General features: G+C 29.7%; 3 protein-coding genes across 28 annotated transcripts in view; all 3 read right to left on the reverse strand.

Annotated features, from left to right (window-relative positions):
- Positions 1-6,586: 6,586 nt before the first annotated feature.
- On the reverse strand, positions 6,587-14,339 carry LOC124932854 (sister chromatid cohesion protein PDS5 homolog C-like). Of its 3 annotated transcripts, none has more exons than XM_047473563.1 (18): positions 14,179-14,339; positions 13,912-14,032; positions 13,030-13,233; positions 12,763-12,944; positions 12,443-12,569; positions 12,151-12,360; positions 11,980-12,027; positions 11,824-11,871; positions 11,433-11,474; positions 9,974-11,320; positions 9,765-9,884; positions 9,505-9,612; positions 9,189-9,262; positions 8,942-8,993; positions 8,777-8,863; positions 8,655-8,698; positions 7,545-7,610; positions 6,587-7,467 (listed from the first exon to the last, which is right to left on the reverse strand). In XM_047473563.1, exons 2-18 carry the CDS (start codon positions 14,011-14,013, stop codon positions 6,942-6,944), a joined length of 3,387 nt encoding a protein of 1,128 aa, XP_047329519.1. In that variant the 5' UTR covers positions 14,014-14,032; positions 14,179-14,339; the 3' UTR covers positions 6,587-6,941. The 3 variants fall into 3 exon arrangements, with proteins under 3 accessions (XP_047329519.1, XP_047329518.1, XP_047329520.1); XM_047473562.1 differs by having other exon boundaries at positions 11,433-11,492; XM_047473564.1 differs by lacking the exon at positions 11,433-11,474.
- Positions 14,340-20,313: 5,974 nt separating this feature from the next.
- On the reverse strand, positions 20,314-22,000 carry LOC124932857 (U-box domain-containing protein 6-like). The gene is made up of 2 exons (XM_047473566.1): positions 21,297-22,000; positions 20,314-21,213 (listed from the first exon to the last, which is right to left on the reverse strand). The coding sequence occupies exons 1-2, from the start codon at positions 21,872-21,874 to the stop codon at positions 20,337-20,339; spliced, it is 1,455 nt and encodes a 484-aa protein (XP_047329522.1). The 5' UTR covers positions 21,875-22,000; the 3' UTR covers positions 20,314-20,336.
- A 2,678-nt stretch (positions 22,001-24,678) lies between these two features.
- Positions 24,679-27,983, reverse strand: part of LOC124932852 (chaperone protein ClpB4, mitochondrial-like) — a 38,602-nt gene continuing 35,297 nt past the window's right edge. For all 24 annotated transcript variants that reach the window (XM_047473549.1, XM_047473543.1, XM_047473548.1 and 21 more), the window contains 4 exons: positions 27,538-27,846; positions 26,433-26,698; positions 25,417-26,349; positions 24,679-25,077 (listed from right to left, as the gene is read on the reverse strand). In XM_047473549.1, the coding sequence (XP_047329505.1) occupies positions 24,772-25,077; positions 25,417-26,349; positions 26,433-26,698; positions 27,538-27,846 (1,814 nt within the window). In that variant the 3' untranslated portion in view covers positions 24,679-24,771. The remainder of the gene's footprint in view (positions 25,078-25,416; positions 26,350-26,432; positions 26,699-27,537; positions 27,847-27,983) is intronic.

The following is a 27,983-nucleotide window of genomic DNA, read 5'->3' on the forward strand; positions in this document are numbered from 1 at the left end:
ATGTTTGGGTAACTCAAGAGAAATTGTGTCTAAGTAGTATCATCTTATCGGTTTTGTGTTTTTGTAAGATTAAATGTGAAATCATTGAAAATTTTAACTTAAAAATAATTTAAAAAGATATTACATGTATCAATCATAAAAACACAATAATAGAAAGAAAAAATATATATATATTATTTATCCACTTAAATTAATTAATAGAAAAAATATCTTCCAAAAATCGAAGGTTGGACTTTTTATGGGAAACCGAAACCACGCCTTCATACATACAATCCTGCTACTAATTAATTATATATAAATAAAAGCTCTTCATTGCCATAAATTAGATCATAACAAATGTCTTTGGTTAGCATATTAATTGGATTTGGACCATTTCTAAATATTTGTGTACATTATTATTATTATTATTTATTCTTAAATATATTTATTTTTTACAAAGTACTGTTTGCCACTGGATCCTGGACCATCATCGGTATTTGTGTCCATCTATTCAATATTCTTCTGTTATTGGTTCAATTTTATAGCTTTAGTAAGAAAAAAACACTCACTATTAAAATTGGAGACCATTCTTTTATTTGATATTGTTTGACTTTTCTAATAGTTAATGGTAATTTTTAGATTTAAGTAGTCTTTTTTTATTTGAATTACTTGAGATTTATTTTTATATAATTATCACTAAATCGAATTAGAGTCAGACTACACATTATTTTATATGCATTCTTAATTTTATTTAAAATGTGTGTAATATTATTTTTATTATGTTATTGTTATTCAAGAAGTTTACTTATTAACTTATCTCATTGGGTTTGTGTCTTTCTATCACAAAATGAATGGAAAATAATTATATTTTAAAAATATATATATAAAGTTTGTTCATTTTTATTTTTAAAACAAACTATAATTAAATATATATATATATATGTTTGGTCAAATTGTGATCCACTGTTTAATTAATTAACTAAAATGTCTGTTATTTAAAAAAATATATATTATTATGTTATTAATACCTTTAAATTTTTTTATTAAAAATATTTATTTTCTTAAAATCACTCAACTCAACATTTTTTAAATAAAATAAAATTTATTTAAATAACTCAAAAATCAATAATTTGCTCATGAAATAGAACATTATTCAAAAAATTAATAAAATCTCAAAGTATTATATATTACATAAATATATTATATTTATTTTTTATTTATTTTTAAAAGTTAACATGGTCACTTAACTATGACCTCCAACTTCGAGTGTGTTTAGTGAACATCGAATTCATGATATATATTTAATTTGGATCTCTTAAATTCGACTTTTGACAATTGAGTTTACCATGAATTATATTTTTTTTTATAAATTATATCTGACGGTGTTAATTTAAAAATAACCAACTACTCAAATAACCACTTATTAAACATAATAATAATAATAATAATAATAATAATAATAATAATAATAATAATAATAATAATAATAATAATAATATAATAGTAATAGTCATAGTCAAATTAGCCATGGTAACTCAAATAACAATATCAACTATAAGTTTTTTTCTTTAGGTATTTTGTTTGATTTTCTTTCAAAATATTTAAATTGAAGTTAATGTGAAAGTGGTAGGTTATTATTCTAGCCTCACGAAGAGATAATTCCAAGTGGACAAAGAACCTTGTCATAAATAAATGAATAAATATTGATAATAATAATAAAAATAAATTAATTAATTAATAATGAGTTGAAATCAATGGTGGGGGTGTTGCATTGCATTATGATCAACTCCTTTAGCATATTCTGACCGATTTTGATTGATATGCCACCACCTTACCACAACACTATCCCAGATCATCATGAATTATATATAATACATATATATATATGTGAAAATCTTATTAATTAATTAAAAATTCTAATGAAATTCAATCCCATATATTTTCTTTCATTCCATTTTTATTTTCACTCTGATATATATATATAGTGCCTTTAAGCCACTCAAAGACACCAAAAATTGAAACAAAGTTTTTGAGAAAAATAAGTAGGTGCAACTTGTGTAAAAAAAATGAAAGCTTTATTCATATTTCTTTAATCATGATTTTTGTTGAGAACTCTGGGTTAAAGCAATAGAAATTTGATCTCGTTTGGATTCTTCCTTCTTTTGGAATGGGTTGGCCTTGAAACATCGAGCTAGGGTCGAAATTTCAAAATCGTAGTGTTTGTGTGGGTTGTCTAGACCTTTGGAAAAAAACGGAATTGATGCAATTTTCATCATGTTTCGACAAACAATAATACAATTGAGGCGAAACCATAAAGAATTATGTTGGACAAATATCTGTTTTCAGTTAAATTTGTGCTCTTTTTTTCAAATTTCGACGTTTTTGTTATTTTTGTTTGAGGTGTGGCTCTTGTTTACTTTCAACGGAAGTTTGTGTTCGGTCATTTGCTTATATCGTAGAGAAGATCTTCACAAATGTATATAAAATAATATTTATTTGAGTATTCATAGGAGAAACATACAAATAATCAATTACATTAATACTACTATTTGTAATGTTCTAGAATTGTACTATTAGTTAATAATTAATTTAGTGAAATATAACAAAGTAGATTATAATTGGAACAAATATTTTTTTCCAATAATTAAGTGAAATAAATCAATCATAGGACCACAAAAGGTGAGGCACTTTAGTGTTGCAGAAGCATGTGTGGTTATGGGAAGGTGGGGGGAATGGAATGGGATCTTGCAAATAGCTATTTCTTTTAACTAAACAATAAATAAACCCTTAAAATATTTTATTATTTTGAAAATCACAATTAAAAGCTATTTGAAGAACAATTCATTTTGATCCTCAACATAGTTATTTTGAAAATCACTCTTTAACATTTTCTCAAATTAGTCTTCAATAATTTGGTTATACATTGATGTATAAATCGATCAAATTAATCCGACTTATCACTTTTTATTATGATAATTTATATTAAAAAGTTTTTACCAGAGATTTTATTATATTTTTTATGCTCTCCATCAAAATAAGGACAATAATATGATTTTATACTTTGAAAAATAAAATAAAAGATTAGATTCATTGTGATTTAAACCCCCTTTTCAACAATATAATGGAATTTGCCCCCCTAACAAACAAGTATGATGGATTTTTTTAACTTTATGACTTTCTAAGGAGAAATTGCCATACATAGAGAATTTTGTAATAGGATTATTTTATTTATTGTATTTATATATAGTCACAATTATCCCATAACAAAAAAAATAAGAACTCCACAATAACTTAAAATACATTACACTTTATAAAGCCACATATTAAATAAATTCTTCAACTTATTTTGGTATAATTTATACTTCAAGGTTTATAAGATAAATATATAGAACATTACATGAATTACAATTGATCAATGTTTTATAAATTACAATAATTCTATGTTATTGTCACAACAAACAAAACAATAAAAACTCTTTATTATTGCTCATGTTGAACTTAGATTAAAATAAGTTCTTATAAATATTAAAACTCAAAATATAAATAAAATTAACTTCAAATTAAATGTTATTTAAGATAGACTCTATATAAGGGATCACAACTCTTAAATCAAAGAAATTAAGAGTAATATATTTTAAAAATTCTTGAATTAAATACTTGTATATAATATGTATTGAAATAATTTTAAAATTAAATACTTGTATATTTGAGAAAGAGATATATAACCGCGGTCCTGCTCTCGACTTTTCTTTTAGTCGAGTAAAGAGATAACGCGTGCGAATATGTTAGAAGAATTCGGCCCTTCTTTTTCAAAAATATTGAAGGATCTTTTCTTTTTCTAAAATAATGAACTAATGTTACAATTATTGAGGCAAAAATGAAGTGTTTACATTTATTTTTAAGGGTATTTGGTATTAATAAAGATTGATATTGGTTGTTCCTCTTTTGAGAACGGCCAAAAGCCATGTCCCTTCACATGAAAGAAATGATCATGTCACTCAATTGAAATATTTTTTCACCAATTATAATAATATTATTAACTAAAGAATATATATATAATACAAGAAGGTATAAAGTCCCCATGTTACCAATATATATGTATGTATTTATTAGCTTTATAAAGTATAACCATCCGCATGCAATAGCTTTGACCATATTGCATAATCTTCAATTAAATATTATTAATAATAATAAAAAAATTAAGAAGCATATTTCTCTCTCTAGGGTTTTCAAACAAGATCTTAGATTTATGATCACTAAGTCTTTAAAGTCTAATGTTATGATGGACAAAGCAAAGCAAGTTCTTCAAGAAAGTACTAGAGATCAAATTATTATTATATTATATCAAATACTTTTCAAATTTATTTTTTAATAAAATACTTGAAACAAAATTGGTATATATATATTTAAAAAAATAAAGAATTTTCTTACAACAAATTAGTCACATCCAATAGGTTAACTCAAACCAAAAAAAAATGTTTAAATTTAATTCTCAATAAAATAATTATCCTAAATTAAAGGAAATTAAGATAACTGAAGTGAAATCAGTTTTACTATAAAAAAAATTTCTTAAAATTAATTCTCATTAAAATTGCCCTTAAATAAAAGTTCTAATTTAAAACACCAGGGATTTTCTAATTATTTTTGAAAAATAAATTCTAATTTAAAACAAATTAATTTGATGTCAGTCAATTGAAATATTTTCACATGTTTCCTTATATAAAGCTATTGTGAATTTTTTCATAAATTTAGAATAAAACTGTTTTTGCTTGCATAGATAATTGTTTTCTGTATTACTTTGTTTGTTGGTATGGTGAGTATTTCATATATTTATATGGATAAAGATATTCCAAGATTAGTTGAATTCAGGTTAGTATATATATAACTCAAATTACCCAATTAATTTAAGAAAATAAATTATTATTATTATTATTATGAATAGCAACATTTTATAATACTTATAATTTATTATATAACAAATTTTTATCATTTATTTTAAATAATATTTTTAACTTACATAAATTATTTTATAAATGATTAAATAATATTAATCACGTTCAATTAAAATATTATTAAATGTAAAATAAAATTACTTAGACGTTAATTAAAAAATAAATATGACTTTTATATATTTTATTCTTTTAATTTATTAATTTATTTCATCATTTTATTATAATTTAATTTTATGTGTAATAAGAAAATAGGTTTATTGGATAAAAAAAATGCATTAAACGTGTTAATAGATAAAAACGTGTTAAATGAGTCAAAAATATATTAAGCATGTCTTAATCTTAAACATGTAAAGATGTGTTGCACAAATTAAAAACGTGTCAAGCGGATTAAAATTATTAAATTAGTCAATAGTATAAATTTGATCAAAAACGTGTTAAACAAAAAATAAAAGATTAAACAGATCAAAACGTGTTAAATTAAATAATCATGTATTAAACATATCAAAAACGTGTTAAACGAATTAAAAATATATTACACGGGTTAAAAATATATTGAGCGAGTCAAAACTATGTCAAACGTATCAAAAACTTGTTAATGGATCAAAACGAGTCAAACATACCAAAAACAAAAACGTATAAAATTAGTTAATTACGTTTTAAATATGTCTTTATGTTAATTGTATTAAACAGGTAGAAACATGTTAATCGGATAAGAGCGTGTTAAAATAATAATAATAAATTTAATTTTAAATGTTAAGTATTTTCAGTTAATCGAATAAAAGCGTGTTAAAAAAATAATAATAAATTTAATTTTAAACGTTAAGTATTTTCAACCGTCATCCAAAATCAAATATTTTTTTTGTTCGTAAAAAATTATTAATAAATAATATAATTATACATCAAATTTATTTTGAAAAACTTATATCAATATATTAGTTTTGGAACACGAATAATATAATATAATATATATATATATATATTTATATATTTATATATATTGTAGTTATATATATATATTGTAGTTCAATGTTTGAAAACTGAATATTAAAAAATATTTAGGTATAATTGTAACTAAATCATGTATATTTTAACTATGATTATTCAATTTAAACGAATATGTCAGATTTTACTTGCTTGCATCAATATTCTCAACTACATATTAATAATTAGAACAAAAAGTCATTATCCCCAATTATTTTTCTTCAAATAAAATATATTCTCTTGAACAGAATGTTATAAAGATTATAATAAATATGTAATGGCTCCACAATGGTGTCATCAAATGAAACAATGCACGATTTCCGAATCTCCCTATAACCATATCTTTCTTTCTATATTATTATTATGTACAAATTCCCTTTATATAACTTAAATTGAAAAAAAGTTCATATATAAAATGCAAAAAGAGTTGATATATTCTTTTAACTTGACAATAATTTAAATTGAAAGAATATTAGGTTTTCTACCATGAAAGATATATGTTTTTGTGCACATATGCAAGAATGTTTTCAAGTGCTCAAACACAAATAATAATAATAAAAAGAGCATAATCCTAATAGATCAAATCCAAGAAGATCAAGAAAGTAAAGAAAAAAAGAGATTAAATTTGAGAAAAATAAATGAAATAATTAGAGTTTCCAAATTGATCAATATTAGTAGGAAGCCTAACTAGCCAAAGGGATAGAGATGAATATTGTCAAAATAGAGCATTACAATAAAATCCATTGGATAAAAACATTCCTAAAGATGAACAAATTTTCGGACATTTGGAGTGCCCGAAAATATGACCAATATCATCAAAAAAGAAAAAGAAGGGCCTGAGGAGTTAAAGAAGACAAGATCAAGTTAATTAATCCTACAACAGCACACACCAACATCATCATCAAATCAGAATTAAACAATGTCATATGCATCTGAAAACCCAAATAGAACTTCTACTAGCCTTTGTTTCTACTAGCAGAAGCAAGAAATCAAAGCCCCTTAAGAGAATCTAAACATTTTCGGTCATTCTCAGTACCTCTTTCGCTTCTTCATTCTCTTCGAGCTAGCTCCGCCAGATTTGGATGTCTCAACTGGTGACGATTTCCCCTTCTTAACTCCTCCGGAGATCTTCTCTTCCACAGATTCTTTCTTCTCATCCTTTCCGGTTGATTTTCCTTTCTTACCCGATACTTGCTTAACCTCAATTTCAGGCAACTTTTTTGCAGTCTCTTCTTCTTCATCTTCTTCATCTGAAGTATTATTTTCCTTTTCGCTATCATCCGGAGGGGGGGTTTTACCCTTGAATTTCTTCTCCAGCTTCGACTTGCTGTTTGACTTTGACCAACTGCCCTCGTTTTTCGACTTGCTGTTAGAACCAATGGGTTTTTTAACTGTTTTCTGAGAAATCACTTTTGGTCTGTCGCTATCGCTGTCATCAGATTTCAGTGACTTTGACTCTGTTGTTTTGCCTTCGTCTGTGTCCTCTTCATCCTCGCTAGATTTTTTACCAGATTTTGTAGCCGTCACTTTTGATTTGGGCAACGGTTTTTTACCTCTGTCGTGTATTATGTATAGATTTAACATAAGAAAGTTTGATTAACATTTGAAGAAAGGTTTAGTGATGCTACATACCGAGAAGAATCTGTCTTTCCTTGCTTAGGTGTTTTTTCTGCAGTTTTTGATTTCTTCTTTTGGAGCCTGATAACAGAGAAGCAAAATAAGAAAGAAAACATCAAGAATAGTTAACTATTTCATTTTCTGCTTTGCAGGACAAAAGAAATTACTAAGGCCTTAATTCATGTGAGTTATTTGAGATTAATTTTAAATAACCCACTCTCTGATCAAACTATTTACTCATCAATCAAATATCAAAATATCTTCTGTTTTGGTTCAATATTTTATTTAACTCATTATATAGTATGCCCCAGATTCATTATACAAGATGTCTTTTTACCTAATTTTCAATAACTTCCATCAAACAAAGTTAATTTGAAAATAACCACTAGATCAAAAAAGGCCTAAAACTGTTGCATTTGTTTTTAAATAAATAAAAAGATAACAACTAAATCTAATTAAAATGTCAAAATAAACCTGAGAACCGCTTTATATATTTCCACGGTTTGGATGGGAAACAACTAATAAATTTTTTATCAGTGTATAACTTAGTTTTCAAATGTGATCTCATATGGATCCACATCCAACGAAAAATTTGACAGAAAAAACTGTTTTCAAATGAAGACAATATTTACTCTATCTCTGGTTTCTGTTTCAAACAATTATAACTATCAACACAAACTGACAATTATTTCTCCATACAGGCATATAACTATTCGGTCATATAAAAGGCCAATTACCATATTACTAACATGTTAGAAAAGAAGAATATCAAAGGAAAGCCAACTACTGATAATTTTTGGTGTGATAGAAAGAGCTTAAACAACCTAACTAGATCAATCCTCTTCTTATGTGAAACACAAGAGACCCCAAAATCCTCAGTTTAAAAATTTCTCCAATTTAATAGAAAAGGGAACAAATAACTTCAACAAGGGGTAGATCGCTGCCTTGGGAATGGATTTGACAGCAAAGTGTGATACCGCCAAAAGAAAACCAAATTTGTTTTTTTTACAAAAAAATATTGATTGAGTTCTTGCAGTAATCAACATATAGTATTATAATGTTCAATTAAAATTTTAATGATTGTACTAAATCAAAAATAGAGAATCTAAGAGAAGTTCTACATACATTCCAGATAACCCCTCTGAGCTTTGATACTCATCCTCTTCTTCCTGTGAAGAAAATAATATATCCCCTCATAAGTGTATATCAGGGAAAAACATAATGTTAAATTACAAAAAAATACCTACCATAAGAGTTTTAGATTCATCTTCTACAAATTCCCATCGCTCCTTCTTAAGAATTAAAGTCTCCTCATCCCCATCATCATACAAAACCTTTCAGAGAATCACATCAGACTATTATTATTATGTCCCTAGAAGCAAAGGTGATGAGCAAGTAGACAACAAACCAACCTTATGCTTCTTTTTAACAGAATCAAAAGAATCAATTACACCAAAATAGAACCTGCAATACATAATATGTATAAGCAATACAAGCAGAATCTGACAACAAAAATAAACAGATTTAATAATAGGTATAAATGTAAACAAAAATTCAATTTTAACTTTTGGCAATTTTCTTAATGGGACCGTAATTGTGTTAAAGATTGTGAAAAAATTCAATTCCATAATTGGTATAAATGTAAGCTAAATTACTTACTGTGCATCATCCGGCCACCATACTTTAACCTTGGAACCAACCAAACTGTCATTATATTTTATATCACCTGAAGCCTGACATGAACCAATAATCTGTTAACCAAAGGTTGCTGCAAATTTGAATTAGTAACAGGAATTTACCCTAAAACAAAGTATAGCTACAATTAAAAAAGTTATCTTATATAGTTGATGGAGGGAGATTGAAGTAGTAATCTACGGATAGTCGGATATAAAGGATCCTGAAGAGGCAGTGATAGGAAACTTCCAATAACAAGCTCTTAGAACACACTTCAATATAATGAGGGAATTAGACTTACTTCATCTTTTCCACTGCGCTTCCTCTTGGAACTTATCTTAGGAGTTTCCTCTGAATAATCCATATCTTCAGGCGATGTTGAGGAAGGTTTTGTCGGATGTTGAGTTTCCTGTCAGAGAATAGAACAAAAGGTGAATTTTCATAAGACTTCCTAATAAAGCAAATCTATATATATAACCGGCAATAGAACAAAAGGTGAATTTACATAAGACTTCCTAATAAGCACATCTATATATATATAACAAAGCACATAAAACTCACTTTATCTTTTCCTGAATTACGCTTGGTCTTAGATTTTATCTTGGGAGTTTCTTCCACCATATGATCCTCACTTTCATCATCAAGCAATTTGTTGTAACGTTTTGGTGAAATTTGAAGATCCTGTAATACAACAATTATTAGCATGCTATTCTACATGAAAAGACCATGGAAATCAGGTACATCCCACACAAGGAAATAAAAATTAGCACCTTTTTGTCGGCTTTGGAAGAGGACTTTGAAGTCATATCCTTGTCAGAGTTACTTTTGACCTGGCCACTTTTTCCCCCACTTTTCCGTTTCAACGACGATATGTCAGTATTGCTACTTGTGCCTTTCTTATCTATAGTTGTCGTCTTTCTTCCTTGTCCACCTACCACAGGTGTAGACTTACTTTCGGTTGTATCTTTAACAGACACCCTCTTCCCCGACTGTTTTTTATTTCTCACTTCTGAATCACTTGGCCCCTCAACTCCTTGCTTCAGCTTTTTATTTACCTGTGCTGACTTTTTGGGTTGATTCTCATCGAGAAGAGTTTCACTTTGGGATGGAGAAGCAAGTTGTTCATTCTTTTGTGTATTTCTTGAAAGTTTGGCTTGCTGTGAAGGTGGACAGGGAACCTCTTCATTATGGTCTATGAGTTCTGACAGTTTGCCTGCTTCTTTCTCACCATCATCAACAAAGGAGGAGCCAGAAGGCTCTCTAGTGGAAAAGGAGTTGAGTTTTCTTCGTCTTTTCCTGCTAGTAGTAGTCTGGCCTGATTTCGATTCAGGTTTTATCACCTTAGTGTTATTTAATTCAACAGATTCAGCCTTAGTTGCTTCATTAGTATCTATGAGTTGGTCAGTGTCTTGGCCTTCATCTGGAGTTTTGGAACTTCCTCTGGCAGTTTCCTCTGTCTTAAACTTTAGTTTAAACACCTTTATGTTGCCCAAATCACCAGATTCAGCCTTACCAGCTTCATTAACATCATCGGGCTTCTTTGATCTCTTTCTGCCAGTTAGCTCTGATTTTGAGCTTGATTTAACTATTTTTGAGCTTTCCAAATCAGCAGGCTCAATCTCATTATTTTCTGTTACTTGGTCAGTTTCTTGGGCATCATCCTCAGGTTTCTTCGAACCCTTCTCAGTTGTTTCTTCTGATTTCAGCTTCAATTTTACCACTGTTGTGCTTCCCAAATCATTGGATCCAGCCTTACTTTCCATGTTATTATTATCTAACTGTTCAGAATGTTGACCATCCTCAGGTTCAGCGTTGATTGCTTCGTTGGGATCAGATTTTTTGTCATCTGATTTTTTATCAGTATGTTGTCCATCCTCTGACATGTTGGTAATAATCTTCATGGATTGTTCAGGCTGTAACTCAATTTGAACCTCTTTTGTGATGTCCGGTGTTAGAGATATAACAGCAGTGTTTTCATTAGTATCTACCAATTCCTCATGTCCTGCTGAAGGACCTTCACTATTGTCTTTGGAAGAATCATTAATCTTAGCTGCCTGTGGAGATCCATCGGGAACTGCATCCTTAATGGGTTCATCATCTACAGTTTCATCAGGCACCTAAATCAAGCAAAAGTGATTTCTCAGTCAATTTTTTGTCTAAGAATGATTCGCTAAACAATGAAAAGATAAGAAATACTAAATTTCTAGGAGTCAACATGAGAACACCAACCAGGTTGTCAGATGGTGCTGACGCGACAGCTCTCTCATCATCCTGAGACGAATTGATAAGCTAAAAGAATTATATTGAGCTGTTTTGTTACCAACTTTCTTTTCATGTTGACCATGATCCGAAAATCTACATTTGATATATTCGGAAAAAATCGCAATGATTTAAAAAAAAATGATCATGATAACCCCAATCGAACAAGGCTTTATACCAAACAAATGAAAATCATTATCAATTTTAACTTTGGAAATTTTCTAATTAAATCTTCATTGTGAGAAAATGTAAGTTTTGAAATAGGCTCCCAAGTAAAAAATGAAGACAAATATAAGCTGATACATTAAAATTCAATAAGAGAATAAGAATATTAAGAAGGGAGGGTTTTCTAGCAACATGCCTGAGGTATATCATTTGTGGATGATTCAACTAATATATTCTCCTCAACCTGAAGAAAATTAAATATAATTAGGTAATGTTCACCAAAAAGAAAGAACTGAGCCAAAGTTTGAACATGTTCATATTTGTTTGACATAATTATTGGTAAACGACTTGCCTGAGGCACATCATGTGATGACGGTTCGACCAAAGTTTCCTCCACAGCCTAAAAAATATTAAAACGAGTAAATAATTCATGTTCATTCAAACTGAAAATCAAACTCAATGTTGCCTAAAGAATAAATTTGAGACAAATAAAAGACATTTGACCAACAATAAAGAAGCATACAGGTGGTTCTCCACATGCAGGACCATCATTTTCTGCTTGAACACCATTTTCTTTAACACAAGTTATCCCACATATACCAGCAACCACATTACTATATTCATCTAAAGAAAGGGCTTCAGTTTCTACAGCTTGTACAAGACACGGTTTGATTTTTGCAGCACAGCTTTCAAATACTTTCTCAGCTAATTTGCGGGCCTCCAACAATATTTCCTGGAATTTCAAGGTCAAGAAGAACATATATTTTGTAAGGACAACAAAAATCCAATATTACGTTGTGATAATAATAATCAACCTGATTGTCCTTCTTTAAAATAGCTAAAACAGGAGAGAGCAGCTCAAGGGAAACGTCTTCACTTTCTTCCAGTACGAGTACCATAATGGCCATCATAGCAGAAAAGACATTCTCTGGATGATAATCCCTAACAAATCAAATGAAGAGCGATCTTTAGAAGATATATATATCATTTACAAAAGACAAAATGCAGTAAGAAAGTAAACTTTTTTCATATATAGTTACGTAGATCAATTAGTTATATAGCATTTGATGTGTTTAAAATACAAAAACCTATTTGAGTTCAAGAATAACATATTGAAACAAATTGTAATCCCAACCTTATGGTTTTCAGAAAGTGCTGAAACATGTCAGCAATAAGCCATTCACATTCCAGATCTAACATGATCACACATGATCTAACTTTAGCAACTGTTTCTAAAATCGAGGTCCTTTTGGTGTATGAACGGCTTGACTTATCAGATAAGTTTTCGAACGAGGATACAATCAACTCAAAGACCTCCTGTAATACAGAAATGTCAAACTTAAACTGTAAGCAGAAGGGAGACAATATATTCATATAAAACAAAAGATAGCAAAAGAAATACCTTCATCTTCTCATCATCATATGGAGCTTCCGGTGCAGTGATTCGGGTTATCTCACTGATACAACAGGCAACTGCAACTTTCACATCTATATCTGAATGTTTTATAAGTTCATTTGCAACCAATGATTTCATCGATGGAATAATTGCATCTAACATCGACTTGGGTGGCGACTGTTCCACTTCTATTAGGAGAGCCTCAATATGCTACAATTAACACACAAAAACAGACACAAGATCTAGCACATCAACAAAGTAATTAAAAATCTGAAATGTAGATACAAAACTAGTTTGTTTAAGAACCAACAGTAAAACTAATTGAAAACTCATCACAAATTGAAAGTGAACTTTTTAGTTTGGTATACAAATCATTTTCAAGATAATAATTCATATTACAGTGCAACAACCTCCACTGTAACAACATTATGATGAACATTGATGAATCATGTTGATATCAGATGATCTATTAGTTCAAACTTAACAGACAAAATTAGGTTTCATCACTTTTTTACAGGGCAATAGTGTTCGGCAGACTAAATATGATACATTAACAAAACACAACAAATGCATACTATTAGCTGCTTTAAACCTAAACATAAAACTTGAAAACAGATATCTTCATGTTGAAGATTAAATACCACCCATCAAAAAGCACAAAAATTGCAATCTTTTCAATCACAGTAAAACCAATTACATCCAAAACAGATTGTAAGAGATATAGTGTATGAAAAGAAGAAGAAACAGTTAAACCTAATTGAAAAATCTAGAAATCACAAGTGTTATTAGACTTATTAGGTCAAAATTAATAAATCCAGCAGGCAGGCTAAATTACAAGAAAAATAAAAACAGAGGAGGAAAAACTAAAACAATGAAAAAATGACCTACATCAAGTTTTTCAAGCAGTTCATCCACCGAAGTTGGAGGCGGAAGGAGATTATTCCCAGCTTTAACAAGCTGATCTCCGAGTTTTTCTCCCGAAGACGTCATCTTGTTCTTGTTATTCTTCCTACCAGATACAAAAACGAAAAGGGAAATCCCGCCGAATGTGAATAAACAAAAGTATGAAATTGAAACCCTAGAAAACTGAGAAATGGGTTGTTGAATCTGTAAGAAAGATGAAATGAAAAAGTGAAATTGGTATGAGAATAAAACCGTGCATATGATGAAGCCCTAGACCCCAAAGCAAAGCCACGAACTGTCCCTTCCTTAAACAAAGGACTGAACCGAAAGAGTTCACACTTCCCCGTCCGTAGAGAGAGAGAGGTTAGAGAGAGAAAGAGAAAATATTTTCTTTTTTAATGGAGAGAGAAATCTAAACCTGAAATAAATTGTCGATCCAATTTTTATTTTCCTCCTCATGACTTGGGCTTATCAAACTTCTATGGCTTACTTCAATTTATTTATTTTAATTGCTTTTCTAACATTATATAATATATATATATATATTGGATTATCACAAAATTATATTTTCTTTAGATAATTTTAGTTTTATATTTGTAATTTCCATTTCAGTTTATATATATAATTAACTTCTTTTTCGCCAACGAATTTCTTTATGTTTCGCGCGAAGCGGTTTTGTTGCCAAATATGTTCGGACAACGGTATTTATAGATTAGTCGATCGTGTTATGACTAACTGACTATGGTATTTTCTTATTTATTATTTATTTTGCTCATTTATTTTATAATCTATTATTACCAATTATACATGGATTTTGATTGTGGAAATTTGACGAAATGACCTTAGAGGGTCTTATTTAAGTTTTTGACCGGCGCATAAAATTAAATGTGTTGGTGAGACGCAACCGCCACTCACGAGACGCAATTTTTTTTTTTTAAAAAAAAAAATCATCTCACGTATACCGGTTGCGTCTCGCGAATGCCGGTTACGTCTCGCGATTGTGGACTTTTCACACGACATCCGGTTGCGTCTCGCAACGGGTCATTTTCGTTTAAAAGAAAAAGGTGTCACCAACGTATTTAATTTTATACGCTGGTCAAAAACTCAAATAAGGTGATCTTTAATGTATTTAGTCAATTTTTTCTTTAATTGAGGTTATATATCCTAATGGATGAAAAAAAAAATTATATTTATAATATTTTGAAATTTAATTTAATAATAAATATATAAATTTATTTGACTTCATTTCTTTAAAAATGAAATAGAGAAAGTAATCTAAATATACCTGAATGATATTTTTATTTCAATCATATTATATATATATATATATATATATATATATATAGTTATATATTTTATGAATATTATACCTTTTTATGTCAATCATATTACATATATAGATATATATATATATAACGGAACCTTAAACTTAATTCTTAACAATATTTTTTATTTTAAATGAAATTATTTTTATTTTTTTTACTAAAATAAAATATGACAATAGAATAAACACATAAATATATACCATGTAAATTAAAGTGGTGACATTTAAAAATAAATTTTAAAAATTGAATAAAGGACATTCTCAAACTACGATTTTGTATAAGTCGTTGAGTATTATCGGTCTCATCTATACTTAACAAAGTCAAATTTACATGTTTATTGTCCTCTTTTTGAGTTCTAGTACCATGCACCGAAAATGTATCAGGCTCAAGTGATTCAACGAAGCGACGAAAGGTGAATATGTACTTGGGCCATGTACATGTCGCCCGTCACACCTTGAAAATTGGTTTCGCCCAAAGTATGACTCACAAAAAAAATGTATTTGCAATTGTTTCCAAGTTAATCCTCCAATAATCCTCCAAGTACATATAATTCAGTCTTTTCATAAATGGATTCATCACTCACTCACTTGGATGGTCGCATAAGGAGAATATCTCTTACATAAGTTCCATTGAATTTGACTCCCCTTTCAAAACTAATAATTCATGTAAGGAGTGTTTCATCAACTATGTTCAACTGCCCTCACCATTTTGGAATTTTGATATGAATTCCTGAATAATAGAAAAAGTGGTTGAGTTTATTTTATTCAATTTTCATAAATTAGTTGAATTAAAATGTTGTAGTTAGTAGTTATTTAAATATAAAATTAGACAAATTGTTCAAGTGCATCTTTAAAAACACTTGGGCCTCGATCTAATTTGAATTTTCTAAATAATCCAACAAAATCAATTATCACTCACTCCCCCTCTCATCAATCAAATTAATCAATTCATTAACCAAAATACTAAAATATCAGTTATTTTAAATTATTATTATTTATTTTATTAATATATATAAATACTTTAAGTCTTTTTAACAAAAATAAAATAAAATTGTCATTTTCTCAAAATTATCACCCACAATCATTATTTTATTTCTCCAGATTATTTAAATAACCTGAACCAACAAGCTCGTATAGAGATGAATTTGAGTCGAGGTTAAATATCAATAAATTTTCTTAGTGTTAAATATTTTCTACAAATGTTAGGAACGATAAAATATTATATATATTATATATATATATATATATATATATATATATATATATATATATATATATTTATCAATTTATTATTGTATTTTTTATTTATCAAAACTCATAATAAATTAGAGTTTGTCCAATTTTTATATTTTATCACACCACCACTTTAAATCAAATGTTAAAAGACCTCTCTAGTCTTTACATAATTTTGTTGTAAAAACGTGGACCATTTTTAAACATATAATGTTAGTGAAACATTTTCAGCATTAATATTTATTTACAAAGTTGACTTATTCCAATTAGACATCTTACAAATACAAAACCAGACACATCTTCATAACAAATAACAATATGTATATTTTTAAGATTGAGACTTAATCACAATTCACAACTACATAACCATATGTTTGGCAACAAAGTGGTGGTTCATTCTTCTTTATCCCGAACCTTGTCTAGAACCGAACTTAAATATATTCATCACTCGATCTAGATTATTTATTATGAAAGCGAAAAGAAGAGAACCATCTTCTAGACCAAAACAGAGAAAAGTGAAGGTGAGCTATTCAAGTTGATTAGAAGATTTGTTGAGCCAATTTCATTAAGTTACCTCTCATATCATGACCAGCGACGTTCAATGTCAAAACATATATTTTTATTTTGCACCTATTTGAAAACACATAAAATTGAAATGTATATAATTAAGGTATATTTCATAACCTTATTTTATTTAAATCGATATCTGTATGAGATATTTTGAAAAATAAATAAATAAATTTAGAATTTTTTTTTTGTTCATATAGATATGAATGTTTCCAAACAAAGTCAAATCTAATCTTATATTTTGAACTTGAGAAGTCATTCCTGGCTCGGCTCCTGCAATTCCGGGAGGAGTGGGTAGTTGGGCACTGGATCCCTTTGGACCTGGAGAATTTGTGACGATGTGTCGGGGTTTTGTGAACCAACTGGTCGCTCCTATAGTTTTTAATATCAGACCTTTTTTTTTGTTGCCTAGGTTACACCTTCGGAATACTCTGGAGGAGAATTTAGCTCTACTTCTTCAATCTGAACTTTACGCCACCCCGACCCAACCCCAACCCCAACCCCAACGGGAGAGACGACTAGAGGAGCGAAATGAAGGCTTTGACTTTATTCTATTACTCCAAGACTTTAGCAACCTTAGAAATCATTGTGGATGTTAGAATAGTGATTTTCAGATCCAACTAAATCAATTTTACTAAAACTAGTTTTCATGCATATTTTTTTAGAATTGTAACAATTTATTTCTGGAATCTAAACAATATATATTATAGATCCGACACTAATATATTATTATATTGTATATGAGACCAAATTGAAACCAACTTTTGTATCATCTGTGTTTGGATATGTGCAAGTTTGTAATTAAATTTATAGCTGAAAGAGATACATGACATTGACAAAATAAAATATTATTTTAAAATAACTTCATCATTCAAGATCCAAATTTAAAACCATTTTTTTTTCTTTTTCAAATAAGCCAATTATATTAGAGAAAATGATGTGTTTAATGTGAAAAGGGACATAGTGAAATTTGAAAATGAAGTGCACATGATGAGAATGCCAAATAGCTCTCATATTGGCTACTAGTCATGATAATTCTTCCTCAGCCATCCTCAAATTGTATCTGTCCCTAACAATGTTTAAATAGCCTGCCCAATTTCTAAATGTCCCGATTATTAGCTATTGGCGAATGCAACCGCTATAAACCGACATTAAAGGTCGATGTCAAACACTTAACTCTTTGTCAATAATTATGTTCTAACCTACAAAGAAATTAAAATATAAAATGGTTACTAAACTCAAAGCTAGAACTACCTAATTCAAACTATAAACTATGATATATATATGTAAATGTTATCTTTGTAATATAATATGTTTTTGAAAATTTGGATTTGTACTAATATTATATATGAGAAAATTGAAATGATACACTTTAAATAGGCCCACTATTCAATTATTCTATCTAGAATCTAGACCCTCCACTTAAATGTCTTGGTTTGACTTTATTCCTTGACCATTATAGGTGTAGGATGTATATAGTAATAAAGGACAATTATGAAAATATTTATTAAGTTGTATTTTTTATTTTATTTCTGAATTAACTCTAATTAAATATTATTTTATATTTTTTAATAATTATATCACTAAATTTATTAACCAACATATTAAAATAAATTTTATTTTTAAAAATATAATTTATTTTATTTAAAAAATATTGTATAAATTTATTATAATAAATGCATGAAATGCAGGCATCATATGAATTGAACTCACATTTATTTTATTTTTATATTGGAACTCGTTTGATGTTGAGATTTTAGATCCTTTCATATTTTTGGTTTTTAATTAAAAATATAAATTAGATCATGTTCCATTTTTATTATAATTATCTTCATTATTTTATTGACTAAAATATTATTATTTTATTTTTATTAAATTCAAATTTTAAATATAAAATAACATTTTAATAATTCATCTAATAACTCATTCTTTTATCAAATGTTATTTATTTTTTAAATATAAAATTCCAAAAAAACTTAAAATCAAACAAGCTCTAAATGAATTTTTAAATTAGGAGAATATATAATGGTCAAGTGGATGAAGTTTTTATTTGAGTCTTGAATTAGTTGTTGCATAATCTAGACTCTAGATGCATGACAAATGTTTTGATATGTGTCACCTAAATTGGAACCTATAAAAATATATATATATATATATATATATTTAAGTGATCCAAAACTACCTTACTTATTTAGACTATATTAATTACAAAGAATTGTTTTTTTTTTAGGATATCCTTGTTTTATAATTATTTTTTTTCATATAAATCTAAACCATTTTTTTAAAGGATCCTCATGATGTTTTATAAATTAAAATTGTTTACTTGGAATTTGTTTACGGGTAATTATTAACCAAATAAATATTGACCTCATACTATCTAGTCGGATCACTAATTTGTCCGACCACAATTGGAGAAAAAAATAAATTATAATTAAGTTTTTATATAAAAATAGAATATTAAACTTTTTATCTTAAAATAAAATTAAAATTAGTCCATACTTTTTCAATTTTTGTTACTCAATTGTATGGCCCATAATTTTTGACCGAAACGTACAAAAAAAAATTAGGTTATCTTCGTCTTTTTTATGTTCGGAATAAAATTAGGTCGAATAAAAATGTTAAAAACGGGTGAATTTAAAATGATTCAAAGTAGACCCAATAATATCTATACAAATTTAAACTTGTTTGTTGAATTTTGTGTTTTTATTCTCTACTCGCTCGGTTAATTTTAATTTTTTTTTTTTTATGGATTTGTGATTTAGTTATTTTTATTTTGTGTCAACATCATTTTAATTTGAAAAGAAGAGATGTGAATTAATTACATCGGATTAAGTTGGAGTTGAGTTAGGTAAATTGGGTCAATCGGGTTGGGTTCGGGTCAATCATAAATAAACAGGTCAAAATTTTTGACACGAATTGCTAAATATGTCAAGTTCAAGTTAGTATCGCTCAACCCGTTAACCTATCAACTTAAAACTGTCTCGAATTGTCACCTTACTCAACGGATCAATAACAAGTACTCGAGCCATATTAGACCCATCCCAACCCAACCCGAATTTGATGAAAACTTTTATTTTCGATATTTAAATCGAACATAAAATATTTGGTCAAATGTAAATTTTTTTTTTTGCCAAACAAGATTGTTACTTTATGAGGATAAATACAAGAAAGTTTTTTCCTTTTAAATATTGAGTTTACAAATGTGATCATCCAATATCCAATATAGAAATCTGACAGAAGAATCAAAATTAACCATACCTGATACTCAAAGCTTGTTCTTTGTTGCTTAAAACGGTAAACTCATTGAAGAAGAAGACCCAAATGATCTAACCTTGAAATGATCAGATTCAGATTGTACAAAATCCATTGTCAAATTAGCCCTCCTCACAATCCTCATCATGTTCTTCACCAAACTCTGATTCACCAATTTCTTCACCGATTCCCTTTCTTCACTCACCCCTCCTCTCACTTCACCAACATTAACATCTCTCTCCATTGGAGCCGACGCCGAACCTTCTTTCCCTTTCTCCATTCTCAAACACACCAACAACCTCGAAGCTCTCTTCTGTGCTAATACACTACCCAATAGCGTTAACTCAAGAAGACATGAACCAATACCTGCATCAATCATGGCATTTCTATCTCTATACGATCTATGCGCCATAACCATCAAAACGTAGAGTGTTTTCTCTTGACAATTTGGGGAGTCAGTCCAATTCAGGGCATCGATTAGAATAGGGAATGCGTCTGGGTAAGAGCTGATTGATTCACGACCATCGGAAGTGGAAACAATGTTGCTGAGAATAGAGAGGATTCTTTCACTGAATTCCATGTCTCCTAATGTATTCATTAGAAATGGAATCAGATCTGATTCTATTATGGTTGGTATGTTTAATGGAGAGATTGATAAATTGTAGATTGCTTTGAGAGAATCTTGCTTTGCTTGAGATTGAGAAGCGATGGTTGTGTTGATTAAGGTCGTTGCTAGAATTTGGATTGCACCTGATGAACCGATGAATGGTTTATTTGAATCCAGAGCACTTAAGCTAAGGAAATTGGCGACGATTGCTTCTGTAATGGATTGGTTTGAATGATGAGTTGATGATTTGATAATATTCATCATCTTGTGAATACCTCCTGCTTTAACTATATCTGCTTTGTTTCTGCAACAAGTTGAAGATCATTGAAGAAGTTAAGAAAACTGAAATTGATAATAGCTAGCGATCAAGAACAGAAATAGACTTACTCGTCGTTTCCGATTCCTAGATTGAGAAGAGCGTAGAGACAGGCGATTAGAGATTCAACATCATCGGAATCAAGCATAATCACTAACGGCGAAATTGCTCCGATCAAAGCGATATTTCTTCTCGCATCGGAATCATCTTTCGTAAGTCTCCTAATATAAGTCGCACCAGTTAAAACATCGCCGTGCTGAAGCTTCAATACCGCTCTTCTCATCTCCTCGAGCTTCTGCATTTTCATTTTGACATCCTCCGATTCATCGCAGTAATCAATATCAGTCAGACTGAAGAGCTCTGACAACTTCTTCGATCCGATTCTGACTACTACATTCTTAGTCTCTGATTCGCATTCGGATTCGGATTTCTCCTTCCGCCTTACCTGCGGCGATTGATAACCGTCACCGTCTCTTCCAATGCAAGAACTAGCTCCGCAGCGCAAACTGATGATTATTTTACGGCGAAACGATGTAGATGAAAAGGTAGTCCATAGACGGACATTGCTGCTAGTTTCGTTGACTGATTGTTCAAAAACGAGTGATCCTACATTGTTGGAACTGCACGGAGCCATCTTCTGTTGATTCATTATCTATGATCTAGTATAGATTCTATCATTTCCGTATAATCGAATTCAATAACTAAGGAAACGTATCCTTTACTTCACGGTATTATATAGATTCTATAGAGAGAGAGAGAATGTTGCAGAGATGATAAAAACTGTAATGAAATGATTGAAATCCCACCATCTTTATATATATATAAGGAGAAAGAAAGTTTTTTTTTTTTTCACCCATTTTACTTTTTTTATTTATTTTTTTTTTAGGATTACGTGACACAATTTTATTTTTTTATTTTTTACAAAATTTAATTATAAATTTTTTTGGACGAAAATGTCCCAGTTGCGTCACACAATCGCGTCACGCAATCGCGAGACAAAAAAAAATTAAAAATAAATAAATAAAAAATTCCGGTTGCAGCGTCACGCAACTGGAGTTGCATTACGCAAGGGTATAATTGTCATTAAAAAAAGAGGATCATCAGCGCTATTTAAATTATGCGCTCACACTATCCTCATTTAGGCCTATCGGTGGGTCATTTCCTTAAAGAAATGGAGCTTAAGCTTATTAAAGTTGTTTAAATGGGTCATTATACTTATATTCATGTCAAACTGAGATATTAACTTTTGTTGAAATGATTGTGACTAGGGATGAGAATGAAGTCGTTAGTTTCGGGGAATTGCATTATCATCCCCTGACGGAGATTTTAAATAAGAACTATCCTCGCTGGCAGATTTTAAATAAGAACTATCCTCGCTCCACCTCGATCTCCGATGGAGATTTTAAAACGGATTATTCCTGTGGTAAAAATGAAAATCATATTAAATTTAAAATATAAATAATAATATCAAATAATTCATATATTTATAAGATAACACAAATTTTGAAGGATTGTATTAAATAATAGAAGATGAAATTTTTTTTTTGAAATTAAAAAAAAAGAGAAATGATTGAGAGAGAGAATTTGAGGGAGGAAATGACGTGACACAATTTGATTAACTAAAAAAAATAATAAAATTTATCTCTCTTCTCTCCTTCTCAAACTTTTATCTTTTTTTCAACGTAGTGACACATCATTACCTCCCTCAAATTCTCTCCCCTATCACTCATCTTAAAAAAATAATGATGACATTAATTAAATAAATATATATTAAATAATCATTATTAAAAACAAAAATTGGGTTTGGTTCGGGATCAGTGTGGAACATGTAAATACCATCTCGTTCCGAATCACAATCAACATATTTCGGGTTTAACTTCAACCGTCTCAATTTCGGGTTTAACTTCAACCTACTCAATTTCCGATCAAATTCATTTTAGTTGAAATTACTGAGAAATTATTAATATCAGATTATAAAAACTCAACATTCACCATATATATATTTATATATGAAATAAATATATAATTTTTTTAAAATAATTAGAGGGAGGTTAATTTTTTTTTTTCAATGGTTTTTTTTAGAATAGAAGGGTGTTATTTTTATTTCATAACTAACATTAAAGTTGGTATTGCACTTTGTTCGGTTTGACATCTTATTTAGGAAGATTAATTTTTTTCGTTTTGATTTTTATAATATAAAAAATACACTTGGTGGATCGTTTACGATTTATATCCTCCGATTGTGTTAGTGATATTTTTTGAATCCTTATTTAACCTATTTTTTTTATTTTTTTTTCAGTGGACGAAAATAACGGATCTAAAGTTATTTTTTATTTTTTCAATAAAATATTATTTGAACTATTTTTTTATGGATACCCACTTATATATCCTCCCATAATCTATATATATATAATGATGCTTAATTTTTAAAGTGTCCAGATTACCAGGTCGAGAGCTGTGGTTAATTTGGATATTTGAGTCGGATTGTGGGTTGACCCGTTTTTAAATTTAAAACGGTTAAAAATAAAATTAAAAATGCTAGAGGTATGTTTCGAACTTGCAACCTAACAAACCAACTAGGCTACAAAGACTTTATATTTTAAATTCAACACCAAATTTGATAAACGCGGGATGTTTTAATATTAATATAAGTATAACTTTTTAACTAACTAATCTATATATATATAATGATGCTTAATTTTTAAAGTGTCCGGATTGCCGGATCGAGAGCTGTGGTTAATTTGAATATTTGGGTCGGATTATGGGTTGACCCGTTTTAAAATTTAAAACGGTTAAAAATAAAATTAAAAATGCTAGAGGTATGTTTTGAACTTGCAACCTAACAAAACAAGTACAACTCTTTAACCAGCTAAGCCACAAAGACTTTATATTTTAAATTCAACACCAAATTTGATAAACGAAGAATATTTTAATATTAATATAAGTTCAACTTTTTACTAGTTTGTATAATAGCTTATTATCATTTTCGTAAGACATTGTTTCATTTTAATGGTAAAATACATTAATTTATATTATTTATTATTTATTTTTATATATTTAATTTCCAGTTAAAATTTAATAAAAACTAATTCTTTTAAAAAAAAAAATAAAAAAATAAATTTAATATAACTTTAGTGTAAAATAATTAAATGAAAGAGTTGGGAGTAAAAGTATAAAAAATAAATAAAAAACTTGTAAGTGGGAAAGGGGTGGATACAAACTGATCCTTAAGCTAAAAAAAGAGAGGGAAATAACAGGTCAAAATAGTTTGTATTATGGAGTATGGACAAGAAAACATAAAAATAAATAAAGTTCCATAAAAGTAAGCTAGGGATGACTATCTAATAATACATATGACATAAACAAAACATGATTTGGATATAATGGCCCATTCCAGTTGTCTTCACTACAAATATCCATTGAATCTTAGACTTTGCAAATTTCACACATGAAGACAAACTTTTTTTTTCCTATTACTTCAAAGTAATCAATCCTACTACAAAACCCTTTATTTACCAAAACACCATTTTTGTTGCAATATTAGTGTTAACTGCTGGCAGCAATAGGAGGATCCATTGCAAAACTGTTTCCATTCAATTTCTTGATAATAAGTCGGTTTTTCGAAGAAGACGGTGAATTGTCTGCATCAATAATGATAGAGTCGTCTTCATTGAAATCTCCTTTCAAGATCCCTTTAGCTATTTCGTTTTCAACTAACTGTTGGATAACTCTCTTAACTGGCCTTGCACCAAAGTTTGGTTCGAACCCTAGTTTTCCCAGTAGTTCTACTGCTTCCGGTGTGTATTGTAGATCGATCTTCCTTTGTTCGAGTCTTTCCTTTAGCCGATTTAACTGCAGTTTGCAAAATGAAAATAATGCATAAGTTCAAAACATTAACTTAAATATTGAAATACTCTGCTTATTTGGATTTAAGCCTAGAGCTTTTTTGATGAAGGGTTATTTAGATATTATCCAAATATACTCATTTTCATCTTCAATCATATATTTGAATTATCATATTATATATGTATGTTATTTACCAAAAAATACCCACTTCATCAATCCTAACCTATATAATCTACTTTTTCATCAATCTAACTTATATTTCTTTTCAAATAATCAGATTATTTAGAAAATACCCTACATCTACAGTTAAAAGTACGAACAAATAACGGAAACACAATCAATTACCTGAATCTCAACAATCTTGCTGATTTCGCTCGTGTCGAGAGGTTGAAAGATGATATATTCGTCAATTCGGTTCATGAACTCAGGCCGGAAAGTCTGTCTGGCCAGCTCAACTACCTGTGTTTTCATTAGATCGTAAACTGCCTCCTTACTTTTTTCGTGTTTGGTTTGAAGAGTATCAAGGATATGATGAGAACAGATATTTGACGTCATAATGACAACACAATTCGTAAAGCTAACCGTCCTTCCTTGAGAATCGGTTATCCTCCCATCATCCAATAATTGCAACAAGATATTAAACACATCATGATGTGCCTTCTCGATCTCATCGAATAACACAACACAATAAGGCCTCCGTCTGACAACTTCGGTCAACTGCCCGCCTTCCTCATAACCTACGTACCCAGGCGGAGCCCCCACCAATCGAGAAACCGCATGTTTTTCCATATACTCGCTCATATCGATCCTAACTAAAGCGTTTTCTGTGTTGAAGAGGTATCCGGCCAGGGCCTTTGCGAGTTCTGTTTTTCCAACACCAGTGGGACCCATGAACATGAAGCTCGCAATTGGACGGTTAGGATCGGACAGACCTGCTCTAGACCGTCGGATAGCATCCGCAACTGATTTAACTGCCATGTCCTGCCCAACAACTCTTTTGTGGAGAACTTGTTCCAACATGACCAGTTTATCCCTCTCCGACTGCTGAAGATTCGATAAGGGTATCCCCGTCCATTTACTTACAATTTCAGTAATATCTATATCCGTAACCAGCTCACGGAGTAACGATCCTCCGGAGTTGCGGTATTCAGTCAGGTTATTCTCGGATTCATCCAGCTGGCGCTGGAGCGATATCATTGTTCCGTATTTGAGTTCGGCTGCGCGGTTCAAGTCGTACTCACGCTCGGCTGCTTCCATTTCAAGATTTACTCGATCAATCTATTACACAAGAAAAGATTTGGTTTTCTATGTAAGAATTTTAAAAAGGGATTAAAGAATTTGTATTGAAGTGATTTTTGTACCTCTTCTTTGATAGAACGGATTCTGTTCATAAGAACTTTTTCACGTCCCCATTGCTCGTTTAACTCGTTTTGCTTTTGTTTGAGTGAGTTGAGATCGGCCTCCAATTTCGTTAACCTTTCTTTTGAAGCTTTGTCTGTGTCTTTTTTCAGAGAGAGTTTTTCCATTTCTAACTTTAGGACGGCTCTATCAATCTCATCTAACTCTGTGGGTTTTGAAGTGATCTCCATTTTCAGCTTTGCTGCAGCTTCATCTACTAGATCAATGGCTGTAATAGCAAAAAAGTAAATAGAAAAGGACACAATCAGATTAAACTTGGAAGAATAAGCCAAAAACAAAAAGAAAGCATGTGCCATTTGCAAACACATTATTGTTCATCTTTCTTTGTTATGTTTCTGCATACAGATCCATGTACAAAATCATTAACAAAATTTTGAATCTCTGACTGCTTAAGTTAGTTTAGTTTTCAAATATGTATGTATCAGGATCCAAAAGGGATACTCGGGCCTTGGTTGATGAATGTTTATATCCAAATTAATACACTTTATGCCATTATCAATAATTTCACAATCAAATCATGAACTAAAAACCCTTACTTTATACTTTATAACATTTAAAATATTAAATACAAAGGATATATTGGTCATTTAACCCAGATAATCAAAAAAGGTTTCCAATAACCAAATAATTTCATGAAAACCCACCCTACACCAAACAAAGTCCTAGGTATGGCTCAATAATAAATAACCAAGAGCTTGTTTTAAGTGGTTTATTTGGTCATACCACTAAAATATCCTTAATATTTATTATTTTAATATTAAAAAAATGAAAATATGTTGATTAATTATGTGAATGATTTGATGAAAAAAGAGATTGATAATGGGATATTAGTTTATTTATTAGATCCAAATAAACATCATCAAGCAAGCAAGCTGCAAATAATTACTATGGAGAAGATTTTTGTTTAGCCATTCTGAAAGCATATAAATTTATAATGCTTCTGCATTGTTGAGTTTGAGGCAGAAGCAACATTCTCCTTATTATATTTGTTTCCCATTTCCCCTCTCCCAATAAACAAGTGTGTGATTAGTTGAGTAATCAGTTTACCTTTGTCGGGCAGGAACCGCTCAGTTATATATCGATCTGCAAGGACTGCAGCTGAAACAAGTGCACTGTCTGATATTTTAACACCATGATGAAGCTCATAGCGTTCACGCAGTCCTCGAAGAATGGAGATGGTATCTCCTACAGATGGCTGTCCACAGGAAACCTGTTGAAATCTACGTTCTAAAGCAGGATCCTTTTCAATGTATTTCCTATATTCGGTTAATGTGGTAGCTCCAATGCATCGAAGCTCACCACGACCTAGCATTGGCTTCAACAAGTTTCCTGCATCCATTGCTCCACCAGTAGCACCTGCAGACAACATAAGCAGAACCCACCAAATGAATTACAAGTTACTCACAAAGAATTATGCATTTATTTATTTTGAAGAAAAATGTAATTTTCATTGGCATTGACCATGATGTTACTAGATATTCTTGGAGAACTAA

This window comes from Impatiens glandulifera, chromosome 3, assembly GCF_907164915.1.
Source record: "Impatiens glandulifera chromosome 3, dImpGla2.1, whole genome shotgun sequence".
NCBI lineage: Eukaryota > Viridiplantae > Streptophyta > Magnoliopsida > Ericales > Balsaminaceae > Impatiens > Impatiens glandulifera.

Excerpts from the sequence above, each read along its gene's own strand:
- LOC124932857 (XM_047473566.1), bottom strand. The coding sequence starts at position 21,874 with ATGAATCAACAGAAGATGGCTCCGTGCAGTTCCAACAATGTAGGATCA. Across the intron at positions 21,214-21,296 it reads CTAGGAATCGGAAACGACGA|AAACAAAGCAGATATAGTTA; the intron begins GTAAGTCTATTT and ends AACTTGTTGCAG.
- LOC124932854 (XM_047473562.1), bottom strand. The coding sequence starts at position 14,013 with ATGACGTCTTCGGGAGAAAAACTCGGAGATCAGCTTGTTAAAGCTGGG. Across the intron at positions 13,234-13,911 it reads AACTGCTTGAAAAACTTGAT|CATATTGAGGCTCTCCTAAT; the intron begins GTAGGTCATTTT and ends TGTTAATTGTAG. Across the intron at positions 9,263-9,504 it reads AGCGCAGTGGAAAAGATGAA|GCTTCAGGTGATATAAAATA; the intron begins GTAAGTCTAATT and ends GGTTCATGTCAG.